We start from the raw sequence: 12,932 nt of genomic DNA on the forward strand, positions 1-12,932 counted from the left end.
TTGTATACACCCTTATATAGAACACCCATGTTCTGAAATTAAGCCGCCGATTGGGATCAACTGCTCTCTGAGCACCAAAGAAAGCAGAACAAGCCTTTTTGGCAGCATATTGAAAGTGGTCCTTGAATCAAAGATTCTCATCAAGAATAACACCTAGATACATTGCAACGAGACATACATAATTCGATGATCTGCCATTGATGCACAAGGTCATCATGTAGCAGCTAATCTGCCCTTGAGCAACATCACTGTTGTTTTCATTGGATTTAATACCCACCATCTTATGTTGCAAACTTCACAAATGGAGTACCTTGCAAGCCTGGGATGCCCTGCATTCGATCTAATTCCTTGAATCTCCTTTAACCAGCAAAAGCACATCATCCGCATTGTACTGCTTAAATAGTCCTGCTGTTAATCTATTTATCAGGTAACACAACAAGTTTTTAAAAAGTAATATCTCCCATGTGCTTTTGTTTTTTAGGACCATGGTCATGAAACATCAAGAAATGAAAAAATCCACACCCCATTTTTTGACTGATTACCATACTTTCCTTACAGCATGGCTCTACAGCTATGATACCAGTAAAGTAAAAATGGATTGAATTAAGAAATAACTTTTTTTTTAGTCAATTATAAAAATTAATACAGCGTAATAATGTTACCCACATGATGGCCATGCTGTCTTAATGTGATTAAACCATCCTTCTGTTTCTGGATCAAAAGGAAAGTCTGGTGATGTTGTAATTTTGAATGTGAAATCATTTTTTCCTGAATTGGGCTGTTTGTTACTTATACTTGGTAAAGCTGTGGATGATGAAACTGGCTTGCAATCCTTAGCAGCCATTTTATGTGTAGTATCTGCAAATTAGAAACCACAAAAATATTTGTTTTTTGTCATAAAATTAAAACACAAAGAAAATAATACCTTTGTTTATAAACTACTTTAAAAATATATTCTATCTTGTAACAACATATCAGGCTATACAGTTGTATATTATAAATTTATATGAATTTGATTCATAAGCTGACAGACAATTAAAATTATAAACACTTATAACAATATTATAACTTGTATTGAAATATGTATCACCCCAAAAGCTATTTTAATAGTCAGAATTGTGATTCCAGCTGTACTTCAAACAAACCAGGAATATTGGTCATAATTTTACTTTCTTTTGTAATTTTATCTGGATCCAAGGAACATTTTTCCTCATAATGTTTTGCTATGCAGGCTGATATCAAAATGTGAGTTAGTTCAAAAGGAGTAATTTTTGAACTGAATGAACTTAAGGTACAATTATTCCGAAGGTTTTTTGTATTAAAAGTAATTTTAATGTGTTTAAAATTGATGAGTTAGCAAGATCCAGTGGTAAAATCATGCTACGATTACCTCCCTATCATTGTGAGCTCAACCCATATGAGTTAATTTGGGGATGAATCAAAAGTTACGTAGCATCAGAAAATACTACTTTTAAAATAGCTAAAGTTAAACATTTATGTTTAAAAGCCATTAAAAAATGGGTCAGCAGGAATGGAAAAAAGATAAAGCCTGTAACAGACACTGTTGAACCAAATTATTGGGTATTGGATAATATAATATTAAACAAAATTCAGCCTCTCATTGTAAATTTTAATACTGACAGCATTACAGATTTCTAACAATTAAATGACAAAAACTGAATTAAATTTATTATTTGTTTATTATCATAGAAATTTAGTCTAAAAATATTAATCAACTTTTACAGTTGACAATTTCATAACTCTTACAAAACTCAAAAAAACAGTTTACAATAAACAATTTTAATGACTAAAATACTGATCGGTAATCAGATGTACCAAACAAGGTAAGAAATATTTATTGATCATTTTAACATGTCTTAATTTATTTAAATGAAAAATACATATATAATTTTTGTAAAATACAATAGCACTTGGGTTACTGAATATCACATAGTTCTTTTATATGAATCAGGATTTGCAGGAAATGCTTGCGAGTCGGCCACCTGAACACTCGAATGTGCAGTCTGTTTACCTGAATTCTATAAGCTAACTTAATTAGGTATAGTCTTAGAGCAAAGATAAAATATACGTGTTGATAATGGCACTATTTAGCAAATATGTTAGGTACATTAACGGTATAATCATCAGTATTGTTTATTTTCATTCATTGGTCCCCCAATTAGACTAGAACACTTATAGAAAACTGACTCATTACTTACTTTTTGTTAATAACAATGCATTAAAACATAAATTTTTATTAAGTAAATTGGGCATATGACAATCATGAGAGGATTGGTATAAAATCTTTGTCTTACCATTTTACCTAAAAATTGGATGACAAAATTTGTGACTGGTGTGTCTGATAAAGATAATAAGTTCATTTTTTGTTCTTACTATTTTAAATAATTCATTTTGCTAAAAAGAGTTAACTATCAATATATTGTAAAGCTGAAAAATATTCAAAATATGTATGTGATTTTAAGAAAAAAAAGCGCCCAACTAAAATATTGTCTCTTGGCAATTGTTTCAGAATCTTTAATTTTAAACATCCACAGTTATTACTTCATTATCTGCTTGAATCAAACAATTTAATTCTGGCAATATTCAATTTTTTTTAAAGAAATTTCTTCAACATTTAAGGCACGATGATGAAGATGATAGCAGTTTATAGGTACATAAAAGCTGCATTATAAACAAACTCATTATTTGTGCTCCTTTGGAATGTACATAATAGGTGAATGTTATTTAGATGGCAACATCTTGTATGAAAATTTGAATGTGTCTGTCAATAGATCATCAAAGATTTTGAGTTTTATAACCACTTCACACTGCAATGTTAAAAAAAAAGTCATTTTATTTTGTACCCAAACCATTTTTCTGTTAATCTACCAAAATTAATTTCAAAATTATTAATTTTTGTATTAAGTATTAATTTTTGGGGAAAAAAGGAAAGCTAAAAATGGTCACTCACTATCTTATTTCTTTATTATAAGTTAAATTCATAATGGAAAGTATTAAAAAAACTTTCCACAAGATAACTCCTTTTTTTAGCAATCCAATAAAATTGTTTTCTCATTATCCTTGATTAAATTTCTACAAGAAAATGTTTATAATAATTAATAACAGATTTTGATCACTGAAAGAATGATGGAGGGATAAAAAAACCACCTCAATTCTTTTTAACACAACTATAATCAATGGCTAAAATTCGTTGACAAAAGATATAAAACACATCTAACTTGTGACTCACATAATAACTTGTTTTGAATACTGTTGTTTTTATTTAATTTAATAGTTGATATGCATAAAAAATTATGTACCACGTAAAAAAAATTTGTCATCAAATGATTCAGTTACTTATAACAGTAACTAAACACTATAACTTGTTATTTTAACAACAACTATTGAAGTATTGAATTGCATAATATGTACAACATTACAAAACAATGTCACTCTTTTATGTCTTACCTTTTATAACCTTATCAACTACTTATTTTACAATAAATTTATTAAAAATACATTTTATAAAAAAAAAGGAATTTTGAGGTGCTTCTAGGTTAAAATACGAGGTGTCTGAAATGTAATGCACAGTCACTCATAATTCCCAAATAACATTGAGATAATCAAATGAAACAAATACGGCATAAAAGTACATTTTTTTACAACAAAATCTTACATTTATTTTTCCTGTTAGTCGGTCATCATTTACAGCTACACAATTCTTCTAAACTGTGAACCAGTCTCCCATTTGGTCAATGAAGAACGATGGTGGTGATTCCTTGATTCATGACCTCACTACATCCTTCAGTTCATCATTCATAAGTGAAATGAATACCATTAATATCCCTCTTTAATTCTGGAAAAAAGTGAAAATTAAAGGGATCCAAATCTGTTGAGTATGCAGGTGGTGAAATTTAACTTCAAAATCAGGTTCAAATTTCAACTTCACTTTGCATTGGCAGTTGCACATGATATACGTGACCAAGCATTATCATGCTGCAGAATATTGGCTCCGTGGATTGTCAAACACGTCCCTAAAGGTGTTTCAACATATCTATATATCACTGAACATACAGTCTGCTTAGACAAAAAATTGCACGCAGTCCAGTCATCAGCAAGTGTTTGGAATCCCAAACAATACTATTTTTTCCTACGGCTGGGTTTTGAATTTTTATGATTGTGGCGAACCATACTGCCGGTATTCCATGCTCTACCAGTTTTCTTTTGGATTGTAATGATGTACTTTCCCATCACAATAATGAAAAGGAAGTCATCTCCCTTGATAAAGTTTTAAAAGCTGTTCACAATATTCATTTTGTTGTTGTGAGTTTGCATGGCACACACTGAGAACAGATTTTACAGTAGATTCATTTATTGGTCAGTTTTGCAATAATAGAGTCTTACATGTCCTTTCAATATGCCTATCTGGGTGGCGATGGGTTGTTGTGTAATAAGAATCAATTCATCCATCTCCATTTGGTGCTTCTCATCAGTCACAGAAACTGGTTGACCACTGCAAGATTTATCCTAATTGTTAATACCATAACGATCACCTCAAAACGACTGTTATAAAATTTAAAAAAATAATATAGTTCATACATTACTAAATTATCTGATAAATTTATCAGAATGTTCAGTCAAAAATTTTTAACATCAGTTACATTGTAAAACGATACAGTTAAATCAAAATTGTTATGTTTTTAGCATCATACCTTTAACTAGTGACAAAAGTGACTAGTGCACTTCTATTCTACTATTGTTATACATTAACAGCACTTGCTTCATCGCAAATTAGATTTCATATTAGGTGTCAGCTTTTAAAGCTGATATTTAACATCTTAATGTTTTTACTTTTTCAGCTAGAGCACTATTTATTGCAGTTTTAAAAACATAACGAAGGGAAAGTTGGTCTGTATTTTGATATCTCCAATCTGGGTTAATATACATTGTGAAAATGTTCAAACAATTTCTATACATGGAACATTAATGGAATTAAATTTTGAACAAAATTAAAAATGGACAGGGATAGCTTTCACATTTTTAATTCTTGACTTCTTGTATGGTGGTCATGGAAAGTTGATCTTTAGTACATTGAAGGTTCCTTCAAAAATACTAGAATTATTTAAAATTCCAAAGTTTCAAGTTAATCGAATTTAGTGGTGTGAGTTACTCAATATTATTTCTAAACAGCTTTTGGCTCCTACCTTCAAAACCTATTGCCCAAAAAGTTGAAATTTGGCACAAATATTTTGCTGTTAATAAACCCATTTCTAGCTTGATCTACAACCCCGTTAGACAAGAGGGCATTATGTACCTATAATTTCTTTTAGTTAACTGTAATTTTTTTTTACCTTAATCAAACTATATTTGTATTAAATGTAGACGATATGCAAATTTAAAAGAAAACTCAAGTTGGATCCCCAACTTAACAATTTAAAAATTTCTTTAATTTTTTTTAAATTTTTGATACTACATCTGTTTTTCAAATTGTAGGCTATTATTCAAAATATTTTATGAAGTAGATGTTGACTGATGGGGGCTCAAATGGACCAAGTGTTTTTTGGCAATTATACTCTAAAATAAAAATAATTTATTTTACTGGGATGGAAATTTTTTACAAAAAATTTTGATTTTTTTTACATTTAACACTGCATAATTTTTAAGGTAAAATCATCAGTTGATCAAGTAAATCAATTTTTTTTAATGAGCATTTTGACCTTTTTCACAGTAGTACTGTAAATATTTAAATATTCTGTGAAGTGTTAATCTGTGATATGTGAACTTTTCGTGGCTTTTTTAAAATATTTTTTGAGACAGTTATTCTCAAAGAGAATGATTCAAACATCAAATATTTTAATTCTTGTTATTTAAGAGCACTAGGGAGTTTTAATTAAAAGGATTAGGGACTCCTGCAAGAATCCAATGGAGGAGCAAGGGGACACAAATATATTAACCTATTATGATTTTTGATTTTTTCTGAAAATAATTTCTTGAATGCTACGATATTTTATTTTTTCCCGTGAAATCAGACAGTTGAAGGTGTTACAATGTTTTCATCTTGGTTGAAAAACCAAGAATGAAAACAGAATGTCTGATCATAAAGAATCTAATCACAAAATTTAATGGATAGCAAGTGTAGTGTATAAATGGTTTTCTCAAAATATATATATTAATCATATTATTAATATATATTGGAAGGGGTACCACCAAAGGATGAAGTAGCATTCAAAAAAAACCTTCAAAAAAAATAAATAAACTTGCATAAAAGAGATTGTATTTTATGAAAGCCTCATTATCTCAACCCCTCGATGAAAAATTTAAAAACATTTTTTTTATTGCTTTCTCATGCGGGTCAAGGACATGTAGATATGATCTCAATTTTGAATTAAGATTATGCCTAATCTCAGAATCAGGAAGTTCTCTTTTTAATAGAGATGGAGGTCAGAATAACTGCAAATTTTTAATATTTATTTACAGGAGTTTTAAGAACTAAAAACACATCTTAAATTTAAAAAATACATTAAAGAATACACTGATGAAGAATTAGGTATCGCTTGGATGATACAAAATCTTGGATGATTATAACATACTATACGCTGTCTAACCTGCAGGTGCTGCCGCATAATGATAGTCTGTTTAGCTCTACCGGGTCCACCAAACTTGACCATATCTTGACAGAACGCACATTCACCACAGTCTTTTTGCTGGCACGCTTCACATTTCTTACACCTTGTTCTGCTTCTACGTGGCCCTGCACCTTTTTTATTACCACTTCCCCCGCCACCATTAAAATGTTTACTTTTATTTTCACCGCTTCCAACCCACCCTTGATTACCATAATTCTTCATCAACGACATTCTATGTTCCACATCCTACATAATGAAATTAAATGAATCATAAGAAAAATATTGATAATTTTTATAAATTATTATTAATAAAACAAAATAATTATTGAATTTTTTATTTCTGAACATCAAGTAATCGAGTAAGGAATAAGGGATTTTATTGCAGCGAGTTGACAGTTTTTTCTAAATCAAGTTATATGTGCCAAGAAGTGTTGACCGACTGATTCAGGACATCAAAAAACAAAAAGGTTCATGCGAAAAAATACTCTACCTTGCTTTGTCTCCCTCTGTTCACGATTTTGTGTTCTTTTAACAAAAATCTGTATCTTAAGAACAGTTTGAAATATTAAATGAAATTTGAAGTGCACGTATTCAACATCTACAAATAAATAAGTTTGAAAATTTTAACTGAAAATTCCATGGTGTCCAAGAAAATCTTTCAATCATTAATACCTTAATAAATATTAGTTTTATTGAATTATATTTTATTAGATAAAATATTAAGTATTTAACTGTGAATAAAAGACAGAATTTGTTTAAATTGATTGATAACTGGTTGAGCTGTGGCTGAAATTACTTAAGTGGATCGTAAAATTACGCAGTCTGAATATCTTTTGCTAGTTCTATTAGTATTATTATTATTAATAATAGAAATTAAAATTTACTATTTTTAATTCAATTAATAAAGAAAGTGGAAACGGTGCACAAAATTGGCACACTACAAATTTCATTAAAATACCTCAATTTATTCTTAAGATGTAAATTTTTACTAAAAAAAACCAAAAAAAACACCAAAATGGCAGACAAGGAAAATGGAGAAAGATCTTTTCATATGAACTTGATTATTTTGATGTCCTGAATCAGTCTCTTACGTTTGGCCAACACCTCTTGGGACATTATGTATACTTGATAAATTAAAAGCAGAACTAAAATTAAAAATAATAATTTATAAAATAAAAAAAACATGTAAAGAAGAAATGCGTAAAATACAACTAAATTAATGCTAATTTATTTCCCGCTACATGAAATTTGTATGCTACTTATATTCTGATTACACAAGAAATACAGACATTATAAAAATTTTATGATTTTACTGCTACCATTTTAATTATATAATTCATAATTAACTTAATAATTTGCAGCACTTTACTTATACTGATAAACAAAAATAAAATAGGTTATTCTCACTGTTATAAAAGGATAACCTGACAATTCAAAAATTTTACAGTTATACGTAGTATAAAATTATACTTATTTACACCCAAAATGATACAATAACAAATTTTTTAACCAGAACCTCTTACTAACATGTTTTACAGTGTTATAATGGATGTCCTGTAGTTAAAAGTTTAATTATCACATAAATAATATTAATTAAAAATGATTAAATAAAGCATCAATTTAGGTACATGTAAGAGGTAGTACCGCAATTATTATGTAGTCATAAACAAGCCTAGTACTCATTTGTCCGTACTCTGTAATATAAACAAGTTAAAAATATGGTAAAATGCTATATGATGTGCTATATGGCCTTATAATATCATTAAACTATACAGTAATATTCTAAGAAGCTGAAGGTACTACACCACAAAAGTCAATTAAAAAACTAGTTGTTTGGTAAATTTGATTACACGACTCTGATCGCAATAATACTATATTTCTCATGACATTCAGTTTCTGAATAACATTTAGAGAAGAAAAAATTACGCATTATTTAATTTTAGAAAAATAGTACACTAATATAAATTTATTTACTATATTTTAGAATCTTTATCATCATTTTCATTTTAAAATTGTTCTATTGCAAATAAAAGCACTATTACTATTATGTAACAACAGCAAGTAAAAATTTTATAAACTATCATCTAACCTAAATAAAGAATTAAAATGTTGGAATAACAACCTGGAAATTAAAGAGTGTGCTGTAAAGTAAATGATAACTGCCAAAACCAGATTTAATGAATCAGCTTCTAGAGGTCACTGAAGTTAAAGGGTATCGGGTGTAGTTTCAAGCATTTAAATTATATATACTCCATTGCAGTTTCACTTTAAAAAAGCAATCTCATGCTTGATCATAGATAAAATAGTAAACGCCATCCCTTATAACCTGACAGTTTTCCAACATTTAGACATAGTAAGGAATAACATCTGCAAAATCGAACGGTGTCAAGTATCACTGACCCAAACCACATTTTATGAACCAGCTCTCAAAGATCACCAAAGTTAACCGATACCAGGTGCAGTTTCTTGGAAAAACAGTTAATGACAAATGATCAGAACAGTCAATGACTCTTAAAATTAATAGAGGAATAAAAAAAAAAACATTTTTCTACTTGGTAGTAACATATGCATTATTTGGGAAAACATATTGAAATCTACAGCACATATATTATTGTTTAAAGAATTAGCTTCAATTAATTTTAACAAACTGTGACTATATATAAAATAGCAAAATATTAGTTCATAAAATTTACACAAATTAGTGGCTGAATGATTAAATCACTGCAGGATAACTTACTTACCCGCTGTTACTACGTATTAATTACATAATATCATATTAACTCCTAAAATGTTTTTTTTTATATTTAGGTTTGATTCTAGCAACTAATAATTTTAACAATTGAATACATATAAGTAAACAAATTTATAAAATTTACCTTTGTTCTTAATACAGGTCGGCCAGTTACAGCTAACTCAGGGCTATCATATCTATGTTGCTCGACCAGTGTTCTGACATCCTTTAACAGTGCTACTGGATCTCTAATTAGTTCAGGAACATCTTTTTATTTGTCGGTAAAGCATGCAGATACGTAACAATAGCTTTCAAACCATGCAATTCCCAAGGTGTTAAATGTACATGCTCTTCAAGAGTTTCCACATTATTGGATACTTTATAAAGATGAGATGTTCCAAGGTAACGATTAACATATCTATTAATTTCTGCAGTACCTGTTAGTAAAGACATACTTTTATAAAAATAAAGAAAACAAAAAAATAAACTTAACAAAAAGTTTAAGGCATCAGAAAAAGAGCACAAAACAGTACAGCCTATTATTATACTCTTCTGAAATAAAAAAAAAATTTCCAACAGATGCAGGTAAAGGTTTTGTTTAAATTGGGTGACTTGACTTCGTTACCAACACAGAAGGAAAAAGAAACTGAAAATTATTTCAGAGGCGACGAAACTAAGATCAAAATTTGATAAAGATTTAAAAAAAGAAGAATAAAACTAACGGAATATTAAGACCATTAAAATATCATTTGCTACTTGAATTTTTTATAAGATATGTAAAGAAAAACAGCTTCCTCGCAGAAGATTTGTGCCACTGAACATCTGCGAAAGAGAATAATCACAGTTGTAGCAACCATTGCAACTGATATGTGCTGTGAGAATCCGGGAAGAAATGAATATTAATTGTACATCTGCATAGCAGTAAATAGCCAAATATCAAAATAAGCTTCCAAGGGATACCTTTCATTTCATGATATCCATTAAAATTATATTTTTCATTTGTTATTTGAAAAACTACATTAAAACATGGAAGTTTTTTAATAACCTATGTAAATAAAATAAAACTGGCACTATTTCAAATTTATTTAGCATACAAATTTATCCGTTAACCGGTCACACTCTTTTTATAACATTACTAGTCGTGTCAGGTCACTATGACCTGAACATTTGTAAATTAAATTAAAAAGAAATGAAGACTTATATTCGAAAAATAAACTATGTTTTATTCAGATAAAAATAAATATGTTCTCGTTTAAAACAAAATAATCAAAGAAAAACAGAAATTACAAAACCTTTGAAAAAAATAAAGATCTTCATTTTAAATGAACTTTGCTGGTGTAAAAAGATAATTATTCCTGATTGATTATTGAAGACACATTTACAACACATCTGTAAATATCTTTTCAAATAAAAAATTTTTGAACTGAGCCAAACATCTACAAGTAAACAATGCACAATTTGCCTGGGTGTCAAATTGATGTCCTGAAAAGTACATTTGTATATATTTTTTCTTAAATTTATTATTTCAGAGTAAGAAATTCTTTATTTCCAACACTAACATTAATCACAATCTTTACAAATAAAATAAGAGTGATTTTTAAAAATATAGTGCCCACATTTCACACAAACAATGTTATATTTACTGTCCTTGGTGGACAGTGTTTATGTTTCGTTCTAACTTCCACATCTCAGTCCTCTGATTGTTGAACATAAACTACAGTAATGTCATGATCTACAAAATATAATTTTATTTTGTTCAAGTATTTTTGGGTTTTCCGGAGTGAGATACCTTTTAACAAGTAAATTTTGTACTAAAATGTGGCCAAAATTTTTAAGAAAATCTCTTGCAACAGTGTAACACAACTGGTCGTGTTGGATCAAATAGCTTATTTTTGTTACTCATATTACACAAACTAAGGGAAGCTGGATACTGACTGATAGAACGGATTACGATAGATTAGCAGGCTTGCCAACCTAATACCATTGAGGCAAATATTAAACTTTAAATATAAAAAAGTGTCTCGGGTCATACAGACCTGACACGACCAGTTAAGGGTTAAAATGCATCAGAACAATACTTTTAAAAAAGAAATCAATAAAAAGAACAGCAATAGAGATTTCAGATAAAATTGTGACTATAATACGTAATATATATATTATTTTTGTCTTCAGTCATTTGACTGGTTTGATGCAGCTCTCCAAGATTTTTTATCTAATGCTAATCGTTTCATTTCAGTATAACCCCTACATCCTAAATCCCTAACAATTTGTTTTACATATTCCAAACGTGGCCTGCCTGCACAATTTTTTCCTTCTGCCTGTCCCTCCAATATTAAAGCGACTATTCCAGGATGCCTTAATATATGGTCTATAAGTCTGTCTCTTCTTTTAGCTATATCTTTTCAAACGCTTCTTTCTTCATCTATTTGCCGCAACACCTCTTCATTTGTCACTTTATCCACCCATCTGATTTTTAACATTCTCCTGTAGCACCGCATTTCAAAAGCTTCTAATCTTTTCTTCTCAGATACTCCGATCGTCCAAGTTTCACTTCCATATAAAGCGACACTCCAAACATACACTTTCAAAAATCTTTTCCTGATGTTTAAATTAATTTTTGATGTAAACAAATTATATTTCTGACTGAAGGCTCGTTTCGCCTGTGCAAATCGGCATTTTAAATCGCTCCTGCTTCGTCCATCTTTAGTAATTCTACTTCCAAAATAAAAAAATTCTTCTACCTCCATAATCTTTTCTCCTCCTATTTTCACATTAAGTGGTCCATCTACGTTATTTCTACTACATTTCATTACCTTCGTTTTGTTCTAGTTTATTTTCATGCGGTAGTTCTTGCACAGGACTTCATCCATGCCATTCATTGTTTGTTCTAAATCCTTTTTCCTCTCGGCTAGAATTATAATATCACCAGCAAATCGTACCAGCTTTAACTTTCACCTTGTAATGTTACTCCGATTCTAAATTGTTCTTTAACATCATTAACTGCTAGTTCCATGTAAAGATTAAAAAGTAACGGGGATAGGGAACATCCTTGTCGGACTCCCTTTCTTATTACGGCTTCTTTCTTATGTTCTTCAATTATTACTGTTGCTGTCTGGTTCCTGTAAATGTTAGCAATCGTTCTTCTATCTCTGTATTTGAACCTTAATTTTTTTTAAATGCTGAACATTTTATTCCAGTCTACGTTATCGAATGCCTTTTATAGGTCTATAAACGGCAAGTATGTCGGTTTGTTTTTCTTTAATCTTCCTTCTACTATTAATCTGAGGCCTAAAATTGCTTCCATTGTCCCTATACTTTTTCTGAAACCTAATCGGTCTTCTCCTAACACTTCTTCCACTCTACACTCAATTCTTCTGTGTAGAATTCTAGTTAAGATTTTTTATCCACGACTAGTTAAACTAATTGTTCTGTATTCTTCACATTTATCTGTTCCTGCTTTCTTTGGTATCATGACTATACCACTTTTTTTGAAGTCTGATGGAAATTCCCCTTTTTCATAAGTATTACACACCAGTTTGTATAATCTATCAATATTGAAGTTATCTGTTTAAATT

At 29.5% G+C, this 12,932-nt stretch overlaps 1 protein-coding gene across 8 annotated transcripts in view; it reads right to left on the minus strand.

The window, feature by feature from the left end:
• The window catches only part of LOC142329306 (exonuclease mut-7 homolog), a 65,927-nt gene that overhangs the window by 9,216 nt on the left and 43,779 nt on the right, over positions 1 to 12,932 (minus strand). For 3 of the 8 annotated variants that reach the window (XM_075373776.1, XM_075373775.1, XM_075373774.1), the window contains exons 3-5: positions 9,503 to 9,794; positions 6,606 to 6,872; positions 667 to 858 (exon numbers count right to left, since the gene is read on the minus strand). In XM_075373776.1, coding sequence (XP_075229891.1) covers positions 667 to 844 — 178 coding nt within the window. In that variant the 5' untranslated portion in view covers positions 845 to 858; positions 6,606 to 6,872; positions 9,503 to 9,794. Of the gene's footprint in view, positions 1 to 666; positions 859 to 3,676; positions 3,857 to 4,404; positions 4,561 to 4,712; positions 4,802 to 6,605; positions 6,873 to 9,502; positions 9,795 to 12,932 lie in introns of those variants that run through there. The other 5 variants (XM_075373773.1, XM_075373779.1, XM_075373778.1 and 2 more) reach the window with 5 other exon arrangements.

Source organism: Lycorma delicatula, chromosome 8, assembly GCF_047948215.1.
Source record: "Lycorma delicatula isolate Av1 chromosome 8, ASM4794821v1, whole genome shotgun sequence".
In the NCBI taxonomy this organism is placed as follows: domain Eukaryota; kingdom Metazoa; phylum Arthropoda; class Insecta; order Hemiptera; family Fulgoridae; genus Lycorma; species Lycorma delicatula.